At 27.9% G+C, this 27,147-nt stretch overlaps 1 protein-coding gene across 22 annotated transcripts in view; it reads right to left on the bottom strand.

The window, feature by feature from the left end:
- Positions 1-27,147, bottom strand: part of LOC119600976 — a 43,063-nt gene that overhangs the window by 15,089 nt on the left and 827 nt on the right. For 10 of the 22 annotated variants that reach the window (XM_037951643.1, XM_037951625.1, XM_037951663.1 and 7 more), the window contains 3 exons: positions 21,120-21,310; positions 2,688-3,980; positions 2,173-2,325 (listed from right to left, as the gene is read on the bottom strand). In XM_037951643.1, coding sequence (XP_037807571.1) covers positions 2,173-2,325; positions 2,688-3,858 — 1,324 coding nt within the window. In that variant the 5' untranslated portion in view covers positions 3,859-3,980; positions 21,120-21,310. Of the gene's footprint in view, positions 1-2,172; positions 2,326-2,687; positions 3,981-21,119; positions 21,452-27,147 lie in introns of those variants that run through there. The other 12 variants (XM_037951680.1, XM_037951744.1, XM_037951601.1 and 9 more) reach the window with 10 other exon arrangements.

The following is a 27,147-nucleotide window of genomic DNA, read 5'->3' as shown; positions in this document are numbered from 1 at the left end:
CGTTTTAACGAAGTTATAAGTGATTTTATGTTTTCGATCAATAAATCGATTTTTGAAGTGATTTTATGTTTTCGATCAATAAATCGATTTTTGAAGGAAAATATGGGTGATCACAAAATAAGCTTATTTTTCAATTTAAACGCGTTTTAACGAAGTTATAAGTGATTTTATGTTTTCGATCAATAAATCGATTTTTGAAGGAAAATATGGATGATCACAAAATAAGCTTATTTTTCAATTTAAACGTGTTTTAACGAAGTTATAAGTAATTTCATGTTTTCGATTAATAAATCGATTTTTGAAGGAAAATATGGGTGATCACAAAATAACCATATTTTTCAATTTAAACGCGTTTTAAAGAAGTTATAAGTGATTTTATGTTTTCGATTAATAAATCGATTTTTGAAGGAAAATATGGGTGATCACAAAATAAGCTTATTTTTCAATTTAAATGTGTTTTAACGAAGTTATAAGTGATTTTATGTTTTCGATCAATAAATCAATTTTTGAAAGAGAATATGGGTGATCACAAAATAACCTTATTTTTCAATTTTAACATGTTTTAACGAAGTTATAAGTGATTTTATGTTTTCGATAAATAAATCGAGTTTTAAAGGAAAATATGGGTGATCACAAAATAATCTTATTTTTCAAATTAAGCGTGTTTTAACGAAGTTCTAAGTCATTTTATGATTTCGATCAATAAATCGATTATTGAAGGAAAATATGGGTGATCACAAAATAAGCTTACTTTTCAATTTAAACGTGTTTTAACGAAGTTATAAGTGATTTTATGTTTTCAACCAGAAAAATCGAAATTAAACACTATGGTGAAGGGTATATAAAATTCGGCAAAGCCGCATTAGCACTCTTTCTTGTTACATATAGATTTCTTTGTAGACTGGCGAATTAGAGAAATACATTTTTTTAATCTGCTGACGTTTTAAACAGCAACAGAGAGTTTTAAAAATTGTCCCTCTTAAAATTCTTTGGATATTAAATTCATTTTACATACTTCGCCATTTGGAGTTAATTTATGTATTCTTTGCAGAATCACTTTAAAATTGAGTAAAATCTTGGCCTAGATTAAATTTAAAAAATGAAACTTATTAAATAACAAAACACTTAAGTTATGTACATGAAATATGTATGTAAAACAAACAAGACATTTTAATGAAATAAGAACAAATGAAAGCCACAAGTGATGATGGCGCCATAACACATGAAAACACAAGGATGGCACTGGAAAATGTCAATGTCACAAAATCGAAAGAGTAGAATTTTTTAAAAAATACTTTTATTTTAAGTACATATATCCATCGGAATTTTGAGTTTATAAAAATTTTGTTACTTTTTTAATTGGTTCAAAATATGTAAGTATAAAACAACAACTTTCCTTCTTATTTTCGAAAACCATTCTAATGTACACTCATTTCCACGGATAAAGAACCTAATACACAAAATTAAAAAAACGCCTTGTCGTTCTGAAATTGTTCAATTTCCATGTTTGCCATTTTTCGCTATTAAATTTATATTCGGAATAGAGGAAATAGGAGACAGCAACTACGATTAAAGAATGTTCGTAAAATGTGAAATGTTAAAGGTGGTAATTGCCACCTTTAAAACTACAAAGCTGTTCAGCACAAACAGAGTCCGATTTTAAATATAAAGTATGTTGCTTTTGTATTATCAAATGTTTACAAAATATGTCGCATAATAAATTGATTTTTCATGTACATATCTCAAAGGGAATAATATTAAAATTTGAAAAAATATGTACTAATATAAATTTGCATAAACCGATACGATGGTTGTTTAATGAATAAAGCGAATATCCCAATTTTATTATCAAATTTAGTTTCTTTATTTTTTAAGTTTTTAACATTAAGATTTTGGTAACTGATTATTACTGGTAATGAAACGACAACAAAGTTTTGAAAATGTTTAGTTTTTTATGTAAGAGTAAGCTATAGTTTTGCTTCAGGTCGGAAAAAGAAAATTTCCAACTTATACAGTTTAAAACTCTAATATACATAATAATTTTTTCCTCTTTGAACTCAATTATCTACGACTTTAAGGGTGAAAAACTTTTGTTGTTGCTGTTGTTATTATTGTTTTAAAATGTGGTTAAGTTGTGGTGTGTCGTAAGGTGATTTAAAGTGACAAACTTACCTTTACCACATTTATCAATGTGATTAGTTACCGGCAAATCCTCTGTACACTGACATGATTTTTTCTTTGGATCACAGATGGAGCCAGGGAAACCACATTCTAAAGTATTTTCGCATTTATCTCCGAACTTCTTTTGACCACGACTGGCATAATCTGCATTGAATAAAAAATCAACGAATATAATTATACACAATCATGACAACGTATGAGTTATATGTATTACTTATTCATATGTACATACATACATATCGTCACCTAAAACGCAAACGGCCCTATCTAACATTTTTTAAATTTTACAGGAGAAGCAAAAAACTATTGAAATTGAAAAGTTTGTTTCTATCAACGCGATTTATTTGTAGTAAATAAACAAATTGTTCAATAGTGTAATGAAATTATTGAAAATTAACAAAACTAGCAGACAGACAGACGATTTGCAAAAAGAAAATATAAAAGACGATAATGGGTATATAAATACAATATGATGGAATTGTTAATTTATGTTTTCCTCTACTTACCGAATTCCGGAGTTGTGGTTTCTAAGCCATTGATTGGAAAGAAAGTATCACCATCATCGCCGACTACCGGCTGAGGCAGCAAAATGGCAACTGCTGCGTATACCAACAAACATAAGGCAATTGAGGGGGGTAAACGTGTTTTGTTCACATTTTTAAAACAAATGCGTTCAAATGAACTCTCTAACGATTGTGAGGCACGCATGATTTTCGCTAAATTATAACCAATCAAACCGAAGCTACGACAACCTACTATACAAACGAATGGATTTCCGGTCAAATGTTTAATAGCGTGCGAGAACACAAAGAAAAGCAACAATTTCAAATGGATAAATAACCGCGAAATTAAGTCTGTCAAATTGAGATTTTCATAAAATTTCGGAATTAATAATAAGGACTTGTTGACCTCCTTATAATGAATATTGTTCTCACTGCTGGTGTTGCTGCTGCTGCTGTTGTTGTTTTTATTAACAATTACGTGATACTTTGAAGTATTTAATGTCGTTTTAACGACTTTTACTTCTTTTGTTTTCTTGCTGCTGCTGCTGCTCTTGTTATTTGTGCTATTATTCTTCTCTTTGTTTATATTCGTATTCTTAAATTGACGTGTTGTGATGTTGTTTATTGCTCTTTGCTTCAAATCACTTTCAATATTTGTTTTCTTTTTGTTATATTTTTCTATTGCTACAGTCTCTGCCGCAGCTGCAGTCTTCGCTGCTACTCTTGTTCTTGTTGTTTGCTGAATTTTGTCTTTGTTCCCACAACTATTCGAATCAATACAACTGGACCTAGTGGTTGTAACTGAAGAATTACTATATTGTGTAGTATTTGCTGTAGAAGTAGAAAAATTACAACTACTTAAGCTGCTGTTGTTGCTGCTACTAAAATGTTCACCACATTTCCTTTTTTGCGGCTGCTGCTGTTGTTCTTGTTGTGCTAGTGGTGTTGTATGCTGCTGCTGATTATTATTTTTATAAATATTATTATTATTATTACTATTATTTATGATTTCAGTTAAATGTTTATTATTCACACCACATTCACTAAGTGGCAGACCTACATTTTCATTCACCTTATAATATCGCTTGACGCGATACTTTCTTTGGACAACACCAGGGGAGCTTCCTTGTTTGGAGGCTCCTTGGCGGGGCTTTAAAGCCCCATTTAATTTCATATTCTTTCGTCGTCGTGTTCCTCATCCATTCTGTTGCTTTTTAACCCGTATTATATTAATACTTTTTAATTTACACACTGTAAAATAATGCCACCTCAGTTTGAAAGAAGTGAATGGGGGTCCTGTTGGAGAAACAAAACAAAAAAATTAAATTTAATATTTTAATTCAGGCTAAAAGTTTGAAAAAGTTAAATTCAAAGTTGATTCAATTTTTTGTTTGATTAGTACACATGTTAACATTATTAATATCCGATCTAACTCACTGTTTAATTTATTTTTTAAGAACAATAATTATCATAATTATTTCATGAATATAACCAATCCCTGATCAGTGTTTGGTTAGCTATTAATTAATCTTTTAAATGTTATGATATTATGATAGAAATGATTGCAAAAACTTACAGATGGCAAAATCTATTTCTTGAAGGAAATCCGTACATTAAGCTTGATATTATAGCAATAAATGTTTTGCTAATGGATTTGTAAATATGTATATCCGTCTTACATTTTTTATATGTACATATGTATGTATGTATGTATGAATTAATATGTAAGCATTTATTTTAAAGTTTAGACTAGACTGAAAACATTTCTATTAACACATTTCATTTAATATATAATTAGCACCTAATTTAGGGTCAAAGGCATACAAATGACATCTATCCACTCACTATATATCAATAATTTTATATCAAATTTAAAATATACATAGTAGACAACTTTAAGGTGGTAACGACACACGAGCAACGTAAATTTTAAAGTTAACTACTAAATGGCAACAAAATTATAATGAATTAACGTATCTTCAGGTATTGCAAATGACATCAGTGTCCTTTTAGTACTACCCTACAGTACGAAAAGTGCCAATTGACACCTTTCATTAGTTATATTACCGGATATCAAACTAACTAGGTACCTCTTATTGTGACATGTTTTTAAAATAATTTGTTCAAAGTGCAAATTTTAAATTATTTAGTGCACTAAAATCATAGACGTTCCAATTACTGTGAACTTCTACTACATATGTATATAATATACGTATGTATATAAGATTAATTATTTATTTTCTCATTTCAACCCGAATATTTTCCAATACAGGTCATATTGTTGAATCTTTTGTTGGAATCAAATGAGCCATCTAAAGTACCTCTTCAAATTACAATGCAACAGAGAAAAAAATCATCTTTCGTATGTAGATGTTGATAAATCGTTTCTTTTGAATTTTTATATTATTTTGCATTTTAATTGTTCCTTTTGTTAGATACATTTTTTGTAGTTGCTGGCAATACTGGAACAATGTTTAAAGATGATGGAAAATGAATCTAAAGAAAGATGACTACGAAGAAAGAACATTGAAAAAATGTGTTGAGACATGGTAATTTTTACTATAGTGTCTTTTAAATATATGTATATTACTACAACATGCTATTATTTGTAGTTATTTATATAATAAAATACAATTGTTTTTTTACATGTTACTAAAAAAATTTTTTATTTCTATAGATATCCATGTACATATGTATGTATATCTGAGTATCTAATGCAAAAAATAACAATACTGAAATGAAAGGCCGTAAGACGTACGATATAAAAATACATGTATTGGATTCTACTTAAAAAATCTAAGTTAAATTTATTGCTTCAATTGTTTATATTAAGGATGTAACTGTTAACTGATCTTGGAAAAATATTAAGAAATTCCTTAGTTTTGTCACTGCGTTTAGAATATACAGTGTCTCACATAAATATTCGAATTTAGTATTTTTTATGAATTACTGTGTTATTTTATGATGCTACATTAAAAATAATAATTAGCTTAAAATGTTCAAAGAAAAAGAGGCAATCAATTCAGATTAAAAAATAAATTTATATCTCTATAATCAAGGCCGATCAATTAAATACATATAGGAAATGTTTGATAGATTCCCGTCGACAATATATTTTGTCATTACACGAATGGAACAAAGAATTCCATCGAGTATTTACAATTGTCAGGTAGTCCAAAATGCTGTCAATACAGGATGACAGAGAAGTACTAAGGAAATAAGGAAGGAACATTCATCTATCAGCTCCAAAAATTAACAACGAACTTAGGACAGTCCTGTGAATAAAAATTAGTGGTAAAATTGTGCGGAGAGTACTAGGGAGCAATAATTTGCATGGGCAAGTACCAAGGTGGAAACCGCTCATATCGAAGTAATAGATAGCAAGTGTCTTGTCACTAATAATTACTGGTAGTTCAAAATTATTCACTACTTTTATTAAAGTTTAGTGATGAATTGAAAAATATAAGCCTCATTCAATAATAGTGATAATGATATTTAAAATTTGTAACTAAAAATATTTTAAAAATATTTGTTTTTACAGCCTAGTGAAATAATTTTTTCTACACTAAATTATTAGTTCAAAAAATATTCCTGCACTATTTTTTCAACAGAGAAATGTTTCACTTAATTGAAAGTTTACGTTAATAGGTCAGTGTAGAAATGATTCAAGTCAACCTAAAACTCATTGGACGAATATTATTAATGAATAAAACTTCATTATTTACAAAGTTTCCAAGCTGTTGCTTAAAAAACATCCAGTAACCACATCATTTTGGCCACTGGCAATGCAGCTGAAGTGGCAATCGAGATACATAATCGACCTATTAATTTATTTCTCCGAGGAGAGTCCACCATTCCTCTAAAAGAAAATAATCGTTATACTGGAGCAGAAGAAGGCAAAGGCCTGTTAAATTTTAAACATATTTGCCTTATTTGTAGATATTTGTTGAGGCTAAAAATACGGTAAATCCTTTCAACAAGTTTTTACGGGAAATCCCTTGAACAAGTTTTGGAATTCAAGTGTTTCAACCATTTCTTTTTAAAGCGTATCATGTTGTTGGGGTAACACTATATGTAGGGTCATCACTATCGAAATCTGTATTTTTCATTTTAATAGATCTATCTTTTAAACAATTTTATCATATATTGTCTCACAAATATGCTAATATCGCAATATCCCCCATAATAAGGCAGACATTGCCTAATACTAGACTTAAATGATTACAAAAGAAAATAAATTTATGACGGATAATACCATTACGGATGCTTTGCACTATGCTCTATAAAAGTGGTAAATAGTCTTCACGTAAAAGTAAGCTTATACAAACTAATCCAAAATGTTCAAGGTTAACTTTGAATAGTGGAACCTAAATAACCATTTAAGAACCCCTAATAACAGTGTGAATATGTATATTCAAAAATGAACACAACATTTAGAATAACTCTATTTTTACATTTAATGTGATGTGATGTTAAGATACAATTTTCTTCTTGCTTGTATATGTATTTCTTAAATTTTTTTTCTTCATTCTTCTTGGCTCAGTGCCAAATCATTTATATGTATGTACATATGTATGTATGTATATGTATGTACGTATATTCATATAAGTGCATAAGATATACATACACTTAATAGATATTACTGTTCTTATTTAAACTTATAATTTTCGGTTTTGGTTCGAAAGAACCTAAGTAACTATGTATTTAATTATTTGAAACCACAATGAGTACGATTATTATTAAATATCTAAAACACTCAGTACAAATACTTATAGGGTACATATTTTATTTTTACAAAAAATTTAAATTTTTAACTAAAAATTTAATATTTCACTAAACATCAATCTAATACAAGTAATATGATAACAAATTTCTTAGCCTTCAACTTACACTAAAATGTTGTTAAGTTTGTTTCCATTCTTCGACATCAGAATAATTTAGGGCTTCTTTAAATTACACTTATGAATATGTACAGTAAATCCTTAATCCTCTGTAATATACACACAAAATACATGTAAATATACTTAGCTATTTACTTTTTATAAATTTGTGTACATATTGCTCTATTACGTCCTTGAATGCTCTATGTCATTATACCCTACAGCACTCTAGTGGAGATTTTGATGAAATTTAACACATATGCCCAAACGACGAAGCCTTTTAACAATTTTGAGATCTGTTCCTATTTTATATAGCCCCTATTATATACGAACCCTTCAAGTAGGGCTTTGAAGTTCCTGATTATACAGTATATCTACAAAAAGTTTTACACCGCCAATTTTGGTAATAATTCGTGCCCATAATAATTACCTTTCAGATAAAAATCTTATAATATTAATTTTTCAAAACTGAATCTATATTTAAGTGAATGAACTACTTATATGTTTTTCAATAAACATGTTTTGTGGATATATGTATGTACATATAATTAATTTCTGCAAATCCAGATGTACTTATCAATCTCATCGTATTTTCTTTTCCTTCTTTACTTTATTGATTGGTGATGTAAACATTATTCGGCATTTAAAACATTTGTCAACAAAAAAAGAAATATAATTCCATAGATAATATACACATGTGAAGATTGATCCGTTTTCTCTTGTTATTCTTTTGGGATCTTAAACTTTTGTAAAAACAAAAAAAAAATTATAATTGATAATTGTTGTTAAACTTATTTTATTTTAAGCGATATTCTCGAACATTTTTTAAACTTTCGAGACAAGATAAGTTAGAAAATGAAATGGGTTATTTCCAATTAAAACAGTGAATTAAACAATAGTACGAAAAAAATTGGAAGAAAATTTAGGTGGACTACAAAGTTGAAGGTTATAAAATAGTTGTTTAGGTATGAGCCAATAATACCAATTAAAACAATAATTTTGTATTTTTTTCTTTATTATCATCTTTCATGTTTTGGAAATCGTTCTAAAGAAAAAGTGCAAAAAATTTTAAGAATAACATTTTTTTGGGCACAACCCTAATACATGTGGATCCAAAGTAGATATTTATTATTTTGTTCTACTAAATGCAGTCACTATAGATTATAAGAGAATAAAAATTGTCAAAAATATACAAAGATTTCATGAAAATAAAAATAATTTATTACACAACTAGGCATCTATAAATTGCAAAATTAAACACGCAATCCGAAATATTATATGGCATTTAAATTGTTTTACGAATTGGAAAATTTTCTGTATGATTCATAAAAACGTTCATATTTTAAAAATTCTAAATAAAATTCCTCAAGTTACTTCATTGATTGTTGTATACGAGGGTTGCAATAAATTTGTAGTTTTTTTATTTTTAAACACAATGTATTTAACAAATTATTTAATAGTCTTTATGTTCAGTGTATACATATTTGTTTTAACAGCTTCTTTTAATTTATCAGTATGTAATTTGGTCAATGTTGGGATAACTTTAGTAAACCGTTTAACATTTGTAATTAGTCAAATTTAACAATTATTACTGCAGTAAAAACGTGTAAAAATTACTATGCAATGTTAACTTTAATAAATTTTATGTTCATTGGTTTTTATTTTGTTGAATGTTAAATGCGGTCGTCTAATATTAAATTTATTATTTTATACTGCCCGCGCAAAGTACATATATTTTATTTCAAAACATTTCCCATCCATTTAATTGCAGTCATCCAATACACATGCATATTTTTACATACATATGAATGTATGTGTGTATTTGGTACTCCAGTAATTATAAGATGATGGTCTAAAGAAATACCCAAAGGCTGTTAAAGGAGAATTAAATTTTCAGCATAAAACCCAAATTAATTGAAGGCCAATACAGAAGTAATTGGTCAGAGTTTGACAGTTTGTCAAGAGTTGGACAGAATAAAACAAAATAAATGGTAACATTAGCTCAGAATTATGGCATGTTTTGGGTACGTACTTACTTACTTCGTTTCCCACTTATAATGGTTAAATTATTTGCACGTTTAAATGTCAACTCATTCCACCAACATCAACGAAAAATGTAAGAAAGTACCATCTAAATATACACAAGCTTCAGCCAGCATACCGTATACCCTTTTGCAGTAGTAGGACTCTTTTATTCCTATAATTATGATTTATTCATTTCACACGAAGTGGTTTCATATTTCCCAACCACGGTTCTTGGTTATTGTTGTTATTGTTGCGCTTGTACGATGGTTACGGAACTTTGGTGTATGGCAACCAATTTGTTTTAGGCTTTTCTTGTTACAACAGCAGTACCCGAATAAGTTCCATCGAAATATTTTGTGGACCACAAAATTTAACAAGCAAATTTAGTAAATGAAACAAATTTTACGAGTCGAATACATGTGTAAGTGAGTACATACATATTTACTGTAGACATTTACATACATTTGACATCTGTCCATATATTTAAAGGATTGATTTGTTTTATGCATTTTGATTTTGACATTTCTCTATTAGGAACGTTAGGATTTTGCCATTTAATAATAGAGAACTTTACGCTCCGAGAATATTAACATTTTATACCAAAGTACAAAATTACACAAACCATTAAACGAACGGTCGTGTGAATTAATCCATTTAGACTATTTCTTAGGGATTACATTTAGCCTTTGTCGAACAGAATGGTATAGTATTTTGTCCTATTTGTTTACACGAGTAATGGAAAAATGAGTCCTGCACTAATGTCAGTGCTATTAACGACTAGTATTCCATAATTAAATTTTGTAACAAAAATAATTTCCAGAACTAAACCACAAATACTTTATTTAAAAAATAAATAAACTTTAATGAATGAATTCTTTTCAATAACTGACAATGTTATAATAGTATAAAAGGCGAATATCATTAGTATTTGAGAGTAAATGCCTTTAGTAATTTGTAACGCTAAATAAAATCAGTTTCTCAACAAAGAAAAAATAAAAGAAAATAAATTTTATTTGGCGTAAGTAAATAAATATCACATTATTGTATGTTTAAAGTATTTTCTTATGCCTATACCATGACATTCATAGCTTGAGAAGAACTTACTTTGTCATGTCATGTGTATAAAATTGAGATACCACATACATACAATAAGCGCTTTCTTATTAAAACCCCAAAACACAAAGAAAATATATAAATTTAGGCAATTTTTAATTAATCGATAAAATGGTATTTCGCATTCACAATTTAATTTTCTTTGTTTTCATTACATTTTGTATAAAACAAACACACAACACTATTCGCTTAGTTGCGTTAATATTGTCATATCTAAAAAAATATAATTTATTTGTCTTAAAATTTTTATTGGAGACGCGAAAAAGTTTAGCTGAAAAAAGTTATTTCCTACTCTGTTTAAAAATTACAATTATTAAGTTATTACGATTTAATAGCGAATGAGCCATATGCATAAATAAAACATACATACGTACATATGTAAATACATACATACATATGTATAGTGTTTTGAGAAATTGATGTAATTTAGTGCGACGTTATAACTAATACCAATAACAACAAATAAATAGAAATAACAATGGTAAAAGTAGAAAAATAACGAAATACATCCGATAGTTCATTCATTGTTTGGTTTATTCAAAAAAGAAACAAATCAAACACGAAATATAGCGTGGCTGTATGCTATTCCCTGAAACATTACCATGTCAAAGTTAAAGTGCTTATAGCCAAATATTTTTATATGTTTATACTTGTTTCAGCAAAAGTAGTTGGAGGAAATTTAAATAAATCGTAAAATACATATAATACAACAAATAACTAGATGTTAAAAATAAAAGATTATTATATACTTTTTTTTCGTACTTAATATTTAAAAGACTAACTGTTCAAAGGATATTTATTCATTATTTCTCTACTCCTTCTTAAATAATGCAACTTTGAGTTCGACCCTCACTGCAAATAAAATATAAATTTACAATCAAAGATTTTTCTGGTCTTTGAAAACCATTTACATATAAATACATATTATGTATTTTCAAAGGATCGAAGTATATTTAGAGAAATTTTATTAAAAAAAAGGTTGATTTTAACAAAGAAATGGATATCGTAAAATTCTGTCTAGCTCATTGGTTACCAGAAGGAGGATACTTTAAATGAGAGTAAAATAATATCAACAATGTAAGAAGTATTAGTTACCATCAGCGTTGCCAACTTAGTGGTCTTAGCACTGTTTTTAGTGCTTTTAAAAATTTTCGACGCGATAAAAAATTCGAGTTAGTGCCTAGTGCTTTTTCTAGGAAATTGTGAAATATTTTAAAAATCCTATTTTTTAAGGTAATTTTAACTTAAATTTTAAAAATTTTCTTGAAATTGTCTGTTTCATAGTTTTGAAATTATCGGTTCTATGTGTTTTAGATGAAAACGTTTTTCTGTTCCTATTTCTATCATTTAGGTAATGTAAAGAAAGGACGTTCAAGTCAAGGAACACCAAAGGCCTATTCGGGAGGCACAATTGGTAAAATAATAGACCAATTTCTAACATTTTCAATAAGAGTCATCAAATTATCTTGAACATTACGAACTTTGGTTGATTACAAGGATAAGAAAAATCAGAACAAGCTCACTTTATTTATTATTATATTTATTTATATATTTTTGAAAGTTAGTGTTGTGTATGAAAAGCCGATTAATGTTCGTACCTTGGGACAATGTTTACATTTCTTTGTTTCAGCCAGAGTTAGAATTGACATGTAGTTACAAATTATATTTATATAAATTAAAATTTTCCAACAATTAAGCAGAAAATAGTTTGCAATAAATATTTACAAAATTAGTTAAAAAAAAATTAAAACATGCTCTTAGCTGTTTTCAGGAGAACTATGTATCTCTCATTTTAATGAAAATAAGATCTTAGCTGTACCCAGCTAAAGTAGTGTTCTAATAACGAAAAACTTTTTCTCACGTCATTTTGATGCAAAAACCTTCCTCTGCAAATCGATGTTCTAAAACCATTCACAAATAAATTTGCAAGAATTTTTAATAATATACATGTTTGGGTACTAAATTTGGAAGGGGAATAAAATACAGCAGCTTGCTTTTTCTCCTCGTATATGTCGTGGGTCAAATAATGACACTTGTTTAGATCAAAAATTTTCGATTTTGTAGTAATTAATTTTAAATTTTGTTTAGAATAGTTATCGAAAACTTTTTTAACGCCATAAAAACAACTTTTAAATAAACCTATATTCTTCCAGTTTCGAATTTTCCTACTTTTTTTTTAATTTATGAAAATTTTAAAATTATTTTTAAATTTTTTACTTAGAAATTTTGAATTATTTTAATGAATCCTTATGATTTCAGATCATTTTTACAGGTATTAAAATTTTCCAACATAACTTGGAATTTTTAAAAATAAAATTTTATTGTGATCAGTCGTCTTCTGCTTGAGAAATTTTTTCTATTTTGGGCTACGGAAATGGTTCACAATTCAGTCACAAATTTTGAACTTTTCTAACAAACAAAGGAAGTTTAATATGGAAAAGCAATACAATCTAAGCATTTTGTTGTGTTAATTAATGGATACACTTTTTAGGATTTATATGTATTTGTACTGAAATCATAATTCTTCTATTCTAATAAATTTTATGGCGATTACTTAATTTTAAATTATTAATTTATAATAATTCCTTAAAAAACAGTTTTATAAAAACTTCAACAAAATATTTCCAATCTTATTACAATTAATTACTTTATAAGCTATATGAGACTTAATTTGGGATAACAACTCATTCTAAATTTATCAACAAGTATGTTTTTAATCCTCATACAAAAAGGTGATGAATATAAGTTTTTGATCATAAAATAGTTTTAATAAATATTTATTCAACACATTTTATATACATATGTACATATGTATGTAGCTCGTCATGTGTAGTTTATACATATTTATTTACATACATTCTTGTATGTTAAAATACACATTTACATACGTTGCGTGTACACAAATGTACTATTAATATTTCAACGAAATTTAAACGATATTTAAAATTTATTTACATACATATTCATATGTATATATTCACTCTAAGTCACACTCATACAAAAAAATATATTATTCATTCATACATACTTATAGAATTAACATGAATGAACGATCTGATGTACATATGAATGTATGTATCATGTAAATATGTACAAACTTACGGATGGATGAATTTGATGTGTATTTAAACTGCACTTATTTGGCACATGTCCAGGCTTTAATAAAATATAAATAAAAATACATGTGAAAAAAGCCAGGAAAACAATTAACACTACTCACTTACACTCAGAGAAATCATGATGAAATCTATATACATACGGGCAATTTCATATCAAGTGACCCAACTCAAAAAATCGATTTTGACGAAATTTGCACTAATGTTAGTACTATTGGATAGTAGGCCAAACACAAATTTTCTGCGCTATCGGTCCAAAACTGCCGGACTTAGAGGGGATCAATATTGGACATTTAGGTCATACAAGGTTTTATTCAAATGCATGTAACTTTTCACCTATTGGTCCCAGCAAAAATTGTCCAAAGGAGTTCAGATAGCTATTTCTTCAACGTTTCCAAACTTTTTTTTTTTATACCCACCATCAAAGAAGATGGGGGGTATATTGATTTTGTCATTCCGTTTGTAACACATCGAAATATTGGTCATAGACCCACAAAAGTATATATATTCTGGGTCCACATTAAATTCTAAGACGATCTAGCCATGTCTGTCCGTCTGTCTGTCTGTTGAAAGCACGATAGCGTCCCAATGGAAAGAGCTAGAGGGTTGAAATTTCACATAAATATTTCTTATAGGTAAGGTTTGTTTGTTATTGAAAATGGGCAATATCGGTCCACGTTTTCGGATAGCCCCCATACAAGTGGCCCCTCGAAAGCAGCTTTAACAGCCATAACTTGTTTAAAAATACGAATATAGCGATGAAATTCGACGTAAGTAAGTTTCTTATGATCCACAATCACTATGCAAAATTTTATGAGGATCGGTCCATAATTGACCCTACCCCCCATATAAGGTCCCCTTCAGAAAATGACTTTAACGCTCATTAATGGCTTAAAAATACGAGTGTAGCGATGAAATTCGACACAAATAAATTTAATACGAACCAAATCCTGTCTACCAAATTTTATGAGGATCGACCCATAATTGACCCTACCCCCCCTATATAAGGTCCCCTTCAGAAAATTACTTTAACGCTTATAACTGGCCTAAAAAATACGAGTATATAGATGAAATTCGACATAAGTAAGTTTCATTCGAGTCAAACGAGGTTTGATGGTGGGTATATAAGATTCGGCATAGCCGAATATAACACTCTTACTTGTTAATTTTTTAAAATTTTTTGCTGGGACCAATAGGTGAAAAGTTACACGCATTTGAATAAAAAAAATTTCATCAAAATCGGAAGACAATAATTTTTAAGTTATGTCACTTGACACGATATGACCCATATATATAAAACTCTAACATTATGACTGTTTCATCATCGCATAGCCTTAACGGTTGATGCTAAAGAGCAGAAATTTGGACAGGAGATTGGTCTCCCACCAATTAGATTCACTAAGACGGAATTTTTGTAAATTCGAATGTTTAGGGAGTAAAAAGGGGGAAAAGATACAAAAAAGCTTAAAGCTTTTTAGCTTTAAGCGTACTGGTACTTTCTTCAAATTCGGGCCCTTTAGAGATTAAGCGGCTAAAAGCCTTATTACGGTACCTTTTTGATTCCATCATAACTTAACGAAAAAATAAAAATATGAATTTAGCACTTTCTGGTTATTCGGACGTTTAAGAGATGAAAATTGTAATTATTTTTGATACTTTTTGTTTCCTATGTATTAACTTGTACATACATACATATGACTGAATACTTAATTATGGTCTCCCACTATGATATTAGAACTTTTTGAATTAAATGTTTATTACTTCAAAAGGAAAAAAAAGTACCAAAAGGGGGAAAACCGAAAATTTGATTTTATTAAAACTTATTGAGCCAATTTTAAAAAAATTGGAGAAATTGGTAGATTTTGTAATATTAAATATGCTAATGGGTGTTTCGGAGAACTCCTGCTCAAAGCAATATTTTTTGATACTTTTTCGTTTTTTAACTGGTACTTTTTGAGTTTTTTATAATATTGAACTTAGGAACACAAATTAAGCATGTAAACCCCCGACTCATTTACTGCGGATCCCGGAGTACATATAAAAGGGGACTTTTTAGTACTTTTTCGTTTTTAATTTGTATTTTTATAATATTGAACTTACGAACACTAAATTAGTCATGTAGACCCCAGAGTAATTGAGAACCTATAAAAGGGGACTTTTGGAATTTTATATAATATTGAACCTAAAAACATGAAATTAAGCATGTGGAGACAGTAGTAAATGAACCCCTATAAAAGGGGACTTTTTGGTACTTTTTCGTTCTTTAACTGATACTTTTCGAATTTCTATAATATTTAACCTAAAAAACATAAAATAGTACACGCAGCTTCCTGATTGTATAAACATCTGTATTAGAGGAATTTGTGATTGAATTTCTGATAGTACTTTTTCGTTCTGCAACTGCTTTTTTGAATTTTCTGTAATATTGAGACGAGAATCATAAAAGCAAACTTAAATGGTCATTATGAAAATCTATAAAAGGTGACATTTTATATTGCAGATAAGTATTTACAATAATAATATTTATGTTATTCCATTACGATGAAAGTAGGGTATATTTTAAAAAGTTTTTTTAAAATGTTATTATATTTTGACAAAACTACTAACATTTCTATATTAAGCATAAAGTTTTCATTTGTAAATATGTATAAAAACATGTAATGTTAGTACATATGTAAATATAAATGTATATTTTACATATTAAGTTCATTGAAATTATAAATAAAGTACCCTCCAGTTATAAATAACAAAACAAAAATAAAATGTTTAAGTGTGCATAAGGATGAGTATGTGTGCATTAATAATATGAATGCATGTACATTAGGGTATAACCAAAATTAGACCCTATTACTTACTACGTGGTAGCCAGTAGTGTTCTAATAACGAAAACCTTTTTCTCAAGTCAATTTGGTGCAAAAACCTCCCTGCAACTCGATTTTCTAAAACCTTTCAGAAAGAAACCGCCTACGTTATCCATGTTCTTTTTTCGTGTAAATGTCGTAGGTCAAACAATGACACTTGTATCAAAAGTTTCCGATTTTGTATTAATATATTTTAAATTTAGTTATAATATTGAAAACCTTGAAGCATTAGCCTCGGAAACTTTTTTAACGGAAAAAGTGGCATACTTTTTTATACTTTATGTGGAATGAATAGGACCGATTGGAAATTTTCAAAAATGTTTTAAAAATTGTGACCCTAATATACTTACAAACATATGTGTGAAAGTATGCATATTTATATATGAATTTCATGGCACATTTACAGAAATATTGCATACGAAGGAAAGGAGTGGTCTTAAGCCAGAGCAAAACAATGAATTTGCAGAATTACCAAAAAAAGGATTGTGTCATCATCAGTCGTTATTATGTGTAGTCATTATTCACAACATCATTGTCAACATAATCCATACAACCACACTAGATATTATACATAAATATGTAATACATAATATATACATATTTACAAACATACATAATACATACTTATGTATTATCATCATCGTTATTGTTTTAAGTTTGTTGATGTCGGTTGGTGGTTGTAATTGTTGTAGGAGCTGAATTAAATTGAGCTTATGTGATGGCAGAAAAGAATGACAAGTCATTTTTGTCAAGTATATAAATACATTCATAAAATGAGCCATAATGCTTAGTCAGGACCTAAGGGCTTGACCCAATAAATTCCCCAGGGTATTAATGCCGCACAAGTATTCACATTATTTAAATAATTGTCGCCTATTATAGCTGCCTCGTATACTATGAATATGTGTTTGTTTAAAAAATTAATTATATAAAAATAAACAAAATGTACATTACATTTACATTAATCATTAATTCAAAAGAAGAAATAATTTAAATATTCCAGAAAGCTTATTACCACCACAAAACAAGCAAACCATTGGGGATGCATTTTTAGGGGAAATAAAAAAAGTTTCCTTTTCTAATTTAATTTCATTTCATACAATTTAATTAATTTAATTATTGTTTATATTTCACAATGTTTGTTGGTTTAAGGAAAACAAAACATTTCATTGGGCGTCTAGATAAACATTTCAAAATTCATTTCTAACCTGTCCACAAATTTCACTTGTACAACAATGTAATTTAGAATAAAACTGTTGAATCAACAGGCAATTTAGTTTAGATGTTATTTATCTTGTAAAATAAATACACAAACAAACCCAATTTTTAAAAATATTACCTGAACTAAGGAAAATAAAAGTATTTTTTTAATAAATACAATCAAGTGTTATATGACTTTTTTGTGTTGTATGATAAATTAAGAACATTTGATTTTCGAAGATCAAAAAGATTTTAAATATTACCAGAAACCTTTACTATTAACATTTACTTTGTAATTTTATTTATTTATTTATTTATTTATTTTTTTTTGAAAAGATTTATTTCAAAAGATTTTAATTGTATTTCAAATGAAAATTTTCGAATAATATTGTAAATAGTTAATAGCGCTTTTATTTTGTTAGTAAGGTTCGAAAATTGTTCTGAGGTTGAAAATTTAGAACCAAAGATCATTAATGGAACAAATGGGCCTTTAATGAATTCAAAAATTAACACTTATTTTTATATTTGCTTAAAAAACATTTCTCAGGATGCACTAATTATTACATCATGACATGGTCCGAACCGATTTTTAACATTTTAAAAGATTCCCGCCCTTATTCATAAATGCTTAATAAAGATAATTTATTTCATGAATTTTGTATTGAAAATGTGCGTTATAAACCTAAGATTAACGATTAATATCTTTATGAATAGATCTAGCCGTCGCACAGTGGTATAGGAAAAAAAAAAAGAGGGAAATAATTCGGTAACTTCTAAACGGTTAATCCGATTTTAATGAAATTTGGTATGCACAAAGAGGAGGTGTTGTCGAGTTTAGGTTTTGAATTTGGACCTTATAGGCCATTTTTAAAACGATCCTATTTCTTCATTTGATTTCCGATTTAAAAAAAATTCGTATATAGAATCTCCTCATCGAGCACTATAAAAAATGTCGTCGTAGCAGTAAATTATCTCTTATAGTTTAGGAGATATTCGCATTTGAAAATTAAAATTTTAATTTTTACCGTCCTTACTTTAGTTTTTTTGATAATAGCGGGTCCAAATATTCCCGATTTTCGCCATTTTTTTTTATTCGCTTAACAACAAGTTTACATATCAAGCAGTGAAAGAATTATGTAAAAATCATGACTGAGTCCAAAGTTATAGGCATTTTAATTTAAAAAATAAAAAAAGGCGATTTTTTGTAATTTTTTTGGGAAAAAAGTATCTTTTTCTTTTTAAAAAGTTTCTAAGAAGATGTATATAGAATTTATACTTTTTGGAAAGCTGACTTTACATAAAGTACGATAAATGAAACAAGACCTAAAAACTTTTGATACCGAAGGGACCAGGTCCATCCAAAAAAACCCTATTTTTTATGGAAAATTCAATTTTGAGCAAAAATTCTCAAATCGCATAGTCGATATCAAATTATAGTGACCTGTTTTATATGACCCAATATGTTCTTAATCATTTTGTAACGGGTTTCGATAACCCCGCCACTGGTATGGATATAATAGGCAAAAAACCAAAAAATCTCATTTTTGGGATTTTTTAAAACTTTTTTGGGAATTCCGGGATTTCTAATAAGAAAATTCGAAATTTTTATTTAATTTTGGATTTTGAGTAAAAAAATCTACCTAACTGTAAAATTTCATCAAAAAATATTCATAAATAAAATTTTTATTGCAATTTGAAAAAATTGTATCTTCGCAAAAACTGAATAAAAAACATTTTTTAATTTTTTTTAAAAAAAGTATTCCGCGAATTTTTTAATTTTCAAAAATTATATACAGTTTTGAAAAAAGACAAAATTACCTTTCCATTGATGTATAACATGCCTACCTAGTGTTTTTAAGTGACAAATTAATTAGGGAAAACTCAACATCTTTTAGAAAATTTACATAGCACTATTATTTTCATCCATAAGGTTAACTCTTAAATTTGTTACATATATGGATTTTTTAGATTTTGTTTCATTTATCGTACTTTATGTAAAGTCAGCTTTCCAAAAAGTATAAATATATACATCTTCTTAGAAACTTTTTAGATAACTTAAAAAGAAAAAGATACTTTTTTCCCAAAAAAATGACAAAAAATCGCCTTTTTTTTATTTTTTAAATTAAAATGCCTATAACTTTGGACTCAGTCATGATTTTTACATAATTCTTTCACTGCTTGATATATAAACTTGTTGTTAAGCGAATAAAAAAATGGCGAAAATCGGGAATATTTGGACCCGCTATTATCAAAAAAACTAAAGTAAGGACGGTAAAAATTTTAAAATTTTAATTTTCAAATGCGAATATCTCCTAAACTATAAGAGATAATTTACTGCTATGACGACATTTTTTATAGTGCTCGATGAGGAGATTCTATATACGAAATTTTTTTTAAATCGGAACTCAAATGAAGAAATAGGATCGTTTTAAAAATTTAACATAGCCGAGGTGTCCTAATTTGAGGACCCCCCGCCGGGCCCCTGGTTGGCCTATAAGGTCCAAATTCAAAATCTAAACTCGACAACACCTTCTCTTTGTGCATACCAAATTTCATTAAAATCGGATTAACCGTTTAGAAGTTACCGAATTATTTCCCTCTTTTTTTTTCCTATACCACTGTGCGTCGGATTTACTTTAAGGTGTGGTTATTCCAAGTAATTTCCAAATTTTTTCAAATTTTATCGCGCTGTAATATTATTTACCTCAAAATTTAATTTAATTTTGATATTAATTTTGTGCTGCGCAAAAATATACTGGTATCGGAAACAAGTTCTATAATATCAGAGGAACAATTCCATTGTAATATCGATAGAACAGCTCTTATATAAGTCTAGACTCTAGAACTACACTTTACGAGTTAGGAACGAAATGAGCTACATATGCCGCCACATTCTATTAACATAAATTGCTTTTGATCACAGATTGTATATGTATGCAAATTGTAATATAAAATAATAATCGCTCACCAAATTTGTAAATATACAAATAAAGTTTCGTTTATCTTAATCTCATATTTATTTACTTTAAATAGTATCTTTATGTATAACGAACGTGTGAAAATTTTCGGCAGAAATTTCTTATTCTACTACTATGTTCACTTTTTTGTTTGTCTGACTGTCTATCTATCTATCTGACCTTCTTCTTTTGTTTGCTATGTGTGCTTCTACATAAGTAATATTTATCTAGGTTTACAACAATTCACAAAATTAATAGATGTTTTATGAAAAAAAAAACTTACCCGTACGTTATTTGTAAGTTGTTAATTTGCAATTTGTTATACGTTTTCTTTGCCTTCTTATTAAGTGTTTTATTTGATTGTTTCCCCTTTTTTAGGCAGGCGGCAGTGGTTTATTTAATGTGCGTGTTTTGAATCCTTATAATTTTCTCTGCTTGTTTTTTTGTTTCTTTGTCAACGAACAGTACGTTTTCCTTGGGTGAGATGAATGCAAAAATAAAATAAATACACAATTATATGGAATTTTTTTTATTTCAAATTTGAAATCACTGTTATCAGCATTAAACTGTTTAATCGTTTGACATAAAATGTTTCAGATTGTTGGGTATGAATGGATTGTCGGTCTCAATCGATAGGCTGAGCCGAATGTTTCTCTTGCTGATTTTGCTATCTGTTGTTATTTGCAACATTAATAAATTAAAGTAAACAAAACAAAACGTTTATTTATATGTAAATATGTATGTTGTTTAAGTTGAACTTGTACACATAGCCAGACTCTTTATGTGTGTGTTTAACTCACACTGGCTGATAATTTTGTGATTATAATTATATGTTAATTAACGAAAAAAATATTTTTTCGTTTATAAATACAAAACGTAATAGCATTAGTTGACGTCGTTATAAATAATGAATTTCATTAAATATAGCGAATATTTCTCAGACATGAATTTATTTATTTTAGGAATTTTTTGAGATTTTAATTAATTTTATAATTTAATAAAAAAAAATATAAGTCTCTAATAAATTTTGGAAAATCTGTGGACGAAATTCAAAATTGAGCCACTTAATACTTCTAGTAATTCAAATATTACTATTTTATTCTGTGGAAATTCAAATGGAATTCCAGTATGAAATTCTGAATTCAATAGTCATTATTAGCAATTCAAAAGTATAAGTACTTAACCACGTATGAATAATATTCATTATAAATTATATTACTCATACGACTTGTTATATGACAGAAATCATTGTCATTCATACTTTTAACATAATTTGTGGTTTTTCTAAAATCAATCTAACAATGATCAGTGAAAGGAAATTTGAGTAAACCTTCCTCAAATGTTTAAAAATTGTCAGATTTGTGAAAAAAAACTAAAATATTTACTACATCACAAACGTAAGTGAGACCGAATCGTATAACTATTTCCATTTAAAGATCGCGGAAAAACATAAGGGGTCTCTTAGGTTTTCTCACCACACGTGTTACTTGCGTAGATGAATTTGACGGAATTAAAAATTTGAGTAAATTAAGGAAATCCTGACAAGTTTAGATTTTCATCAAATTGAAATTTCTGTCCTTGCTTTAAGCGCAAACAAGTTGTTGTTGAAATGATAAAATCATCACATAAATTCACATTTAAATAAAAAAAGGAAATCTACCTAAAGGCATTTATAAATAAATAAATAATGAGTATGTGTGTTTGAATACGTAGTATGTTCCTCTTTCTCTACCTCTCATGATTTTTTTAATATAAAAGATAAATATCACGAAAATCGCAAAACGGAAAAACTAAGTTTTTCCATCTTTTTTTTACAATGTAAAATGTTACTTTTTGACTTGTCACCATTTAAAGTTTTCTTAACAGAAAAACTTTAGGATTTTCCTGTTTCTTTTAAATTGTAAAAGAAAAGGTGGAAGGATATTGCAGTAAGAAGATTCATATTGATTTTAAACAGATTAAAAGAAAAAAAAGAATTGGACAAAATCTTTACACGATTTAAATGTCTCTGTTTTGCGCTTGTAGAGTGTATCTCTTTGTCATGTCCTCTTCTTTCTGTTACGTACAGTTTTCTAGTGTCTTGTCTTTAGGTCTCATAAGTGTGCTTATTTCGGCCTTAAATAGTACCTACTTTATATTTTTGCACTCGCACATAATGGGCAAGAAAAGTATTCCAAAGAAAAATACATTTTCTTTTAACGTCTTTTTATTTGCATGTGTGTGTGCGCGTCTTATTTAGAATAAAGTAAAAATAAAAAACACAATTGCAAAATAGCGATGCATTACAATTTGTACGGAACTTTTTTTATGACACAAAAAACAACTACAACATACATATGTATAACCAACAAACATCTTACGAAAAGGGCAAAAGGTATTCTATTGAGTTCATGGTTGCTACTAACTACTAACACATAAATAAATACTTTCACACAGATTAATACACATACATACATTCACACCAATAAACCACTTCTACTACTTGCATAAACGTGGGAATGTGAATGAGTGAATAAAACGAGCATGGGACGAAATGTATAAATTTTGAATGGTTTTTATGTCGGTCGCTTGACTGCTTATATTCTTCTATATGGCAAAAGGATATAAAGTGATGATGCTCCCAGAATTGTATGTTAGGTCCTACGTGAAAGCTCGTTCATTCATTTACTCACTCACTCACAAACAGAATACAGAGAAGCGGTATCATGATGATGCTGTGGTTGGAAATGCTGCAATGAACAACTGAATTATTTACGAAGTACGAACTACTAAAACCAAAAACAGACCCCACTTCCGCACAACGAACATACTATATGTACGAATGTAGGTATTTATTAAATGTGGCATAAAAGCAAGCACTAGAAGTACATTCCACATACAATATTATGGAAAAGACTTCAAGGATAAATAAATATAAATTATTAAATAGAATGAAAAAGAGAATTAATTGAAGCGAAAAAGTTAAACATAATAAAGTAGAAGAGGATTCATTTACATACAGGGATATAAAAATAATACATACCAACACATTTGCATATATATGTACGTTAGGGAATAACTATTTGATAATTCAGTGCTTCTTAATGTAGGGTGTACCTCTCGCAAGGGGACAATTACTGATTGTGTATATGTAAAGTTCACACTTTTACATATAGCAGTAATAAGTCACTTCCCTATCATATTTCGGTAATTTTTGATGAGAGCTCAAATTATTTTTAAGAGCAAATATATGGTACATATTTCTGTTGATTAAATTTCGAGTCCCAACTCGTTATCGAAATAATTTTTGTATGACCCTCGTGGTATCTTGGACGAAAATTTAATGTTTCCTTAGTATTTATCTTGAATTGGCACATTTATACCACACGTGGATAATGCATTGAGGAATATACATACTATGATGCCTCAAAATCAAATTTGCTGATGTTTCCAAATGAAATGAAATTGTAAAAATTTATCGGATTTCATGACTATTTTCATCATGAATGGAGCTTTCAATAAAATTGTTTGTTTTTAATTAAAAGTTTAAAAAATTAACTTTTTATCCAAAAAGGACATTTACATTTGTTTTGAGTATCACCCTAATATAATTATTATCAATATAATTTGTGTGATTTCATTCAAGTCACATTGTTTGTTCATTACTTTTAATGTTATTATAGCAGTTGTCTGTTAAATTCTTAAACACTCTATTTCTTATTTTAATTTTAAATTTTTATTTCAATTTTATTCCGTATTATGCAAAGTTATTCTTTAAAAGTTTATATGAAAATGTATTAACATTGTGGCTTCCAAGTAAATGTTACCAATGTTCATTGTACGTACTTATATGAATATTAAAAATTTGTTATTCTGCCTTTACTTTAAAAATTAGTTAGGAGTGTTTAATGTGAATTTATGGATTTATATTCAATAAAATTTATTTTTTAAAGCTATACAATTATGTATTTGTTTAGCAAGTTACATTTTATGTATTTACATAAATTTCAAAGCCAATTTGATATATTTGTTTGGCGAGTCCTCAATACAATAAAGCTTTGCTCCTGGTTTCATGCCCAATGCTATTTTCAGAGTAGACAATATATGTATGTAGATATTATTTAGTCATATACTATATAATATATATAATATATATATATATATATATATATATATATATATATATATATATATTATATATATATATATATATATATATATATATATATATATATATATATATATATATATATACATATATAATTATACACTATACCACAATAGTTCTGATGGTATTATGCGTTTGTAACACCCAAAAATATTGGACGAAGCCTATTGACAATGGTTTAAATCGGTACTTTATTTCATTTAGCCCGCAGAACCGCAGGCCTCGAACATAGACCCCATGCAAAGTCTCCTTCAAAAAATTATAAATAATTTACTTATAAACACTAGTATCAATATGAAATTCCCTCTACTAAAATTTGGGTTTGTCAACAAACCCCAAAATCGAAAAAGTTTTAATCGTCTACATATTTCAAACTAATTCACCAATTAAAATAAAATTTTGGATTTGAATAGCCTGTAGTGTTCTAATTTAATTCTAATAAATAGATTTTTAATTCTTAATTTGCATTAAAAAAATGCTTTAGAGCATAGTCGGAGAAAATTAATTTTGTACGGATATGCACGAGACTTTCGTCAAATGCTGCTTAGATAATATATTCTATTCTGTCATTCTCATTATCTTTAAACATTATCTAATAATTGACCAATATTTATCTAACGGACGTCATAATCGTTATTTTGAGGGATTATTTTTTCTTTGTAGAAAATATTTTTTTTTCTAATTTTAGCACATTTTAAAGATCATTTAATTGAGTCTCTGGCATTATGACCACTGAGTAGGTGTGGACAAAATAGCGGGTTTATACTGTGAAATCATACAAATAGTAACGTCCGATTTTCAAAGCATTCTTCTCCATAATTTTCACCATTGATTTAACTACATTTAAAAACTGGTTTTCATTTAAGCACACATGAACAAATTGCTGGCTTAACAAGGTCCTCTTTCGGAAATTTGGACTTTATTTTCTATTTACAACGATTACAAATTGTTCGATTTTGGTGGGTTCAACCTTTAATTTTCTCTAGTTTTATTATTCATATATTTATATTAATACTATCTTTAATCGAAAGCATAATTAGAAAATTTCATATAAATACTGTAAAATAATTATCCTCTTTTTAAATCTATGATATTTCTTCTTAAGTATTGTCAAACTATGGTACAATAAATAACAATTAACTTGAGACCAAAATTAATAAAAAAAATTAAATGAAAAGTTTAATTAAAAATTTCAAACCAAAATTAATAAATAAATTAAGGTTAAAACCGTAATTTAAATTTTTATAAAATTTAAACCATAAAGAATTTTAAATTTAGTATTTATAAAAAGAATGTATTTTTCTATTATTTTTATCAACACTGTATAACTTAACACTTAAAAATGGGAGTAATATGGAGCCAACAATTGCAACTCAATGCAATTCCAGTCATGCGATTTAGGTCATACGACTGTGCGTGGAATCTTTTTAAATATTTTGTAAATAGGTATGTATATATGTATGTATGTATGTACTCTAATGTTCATCTATTTATTATTTACTGCAGATTGTTGTAGGCCCATAATAGATTATTGTTGTGAAATTGTGACAACATTATAAAGAAATGTTTTTACGGACTATGAGTACGTTTTCAGTACGAATATTTATTATAATTATCTATATACTATATTTTAAATATGTACATATGTAGTTTATTTGAGTATAAATACTAGTACTGTTTATAATAACATTACAAAAAAACATATAAAGATGATTTGTTTATGCGTGTGTGTTTCAAGAAAAGGACATATGTTTTATATTCGATTTAATTCAATTCAATTCGTTTTGTTTTGTTTGATTTTTATTTCCATCAATACTCTGTCTTCCGTTTTGCTTTATTATTATTTTTTCTTGTTGTTGTGTTTGTATTTTTTTTTTCTTTATTTTTTGCGTTTTTATGAATCATACGCTGGAAAAGACCCCAACTAACACAGTTTTGCACTCATGGAATAAAAATAAAAATAATAATAACACCGCCAGAAGGCATTTAGTAGGCAATGTGTTGAGTAAATAAGAACGTAAGAAAAATAAAAGCGTTAACAAAGTACGAAGTTGGATATTGAAAAATTCGAGGGGTGGAGAGGAAGGAGGTTAATGTGTTCCAATGTTTAGTTACGAATTCAATGGGAGCTGGTAAATCTTGTCGTGGAGTGGTGTGGCATGCT

The sequence above is a fragment of the Lucilia sericata genome, unplaced genomic scaffold, assembly GCF_015586225.1.
Source record: "Lucilia sericata isolate MDLA Ls3-8-SP2 unplaced genomic scaffold, ASM1558622v1 Contig000005F_arrow, whole genome shotgun sequence".
Lineage (NCBI taxonomy): Eukaryota > Metazoa > Arthropoda > Insecta > Diptera > Calliphoridae > Lucilia > Lucilia sericata.
The sequence above is the reverse complement of the archived record's forward strand: the minus strand, read 5'-3'. Positions and strand labels throughout refer to the sequence as shown.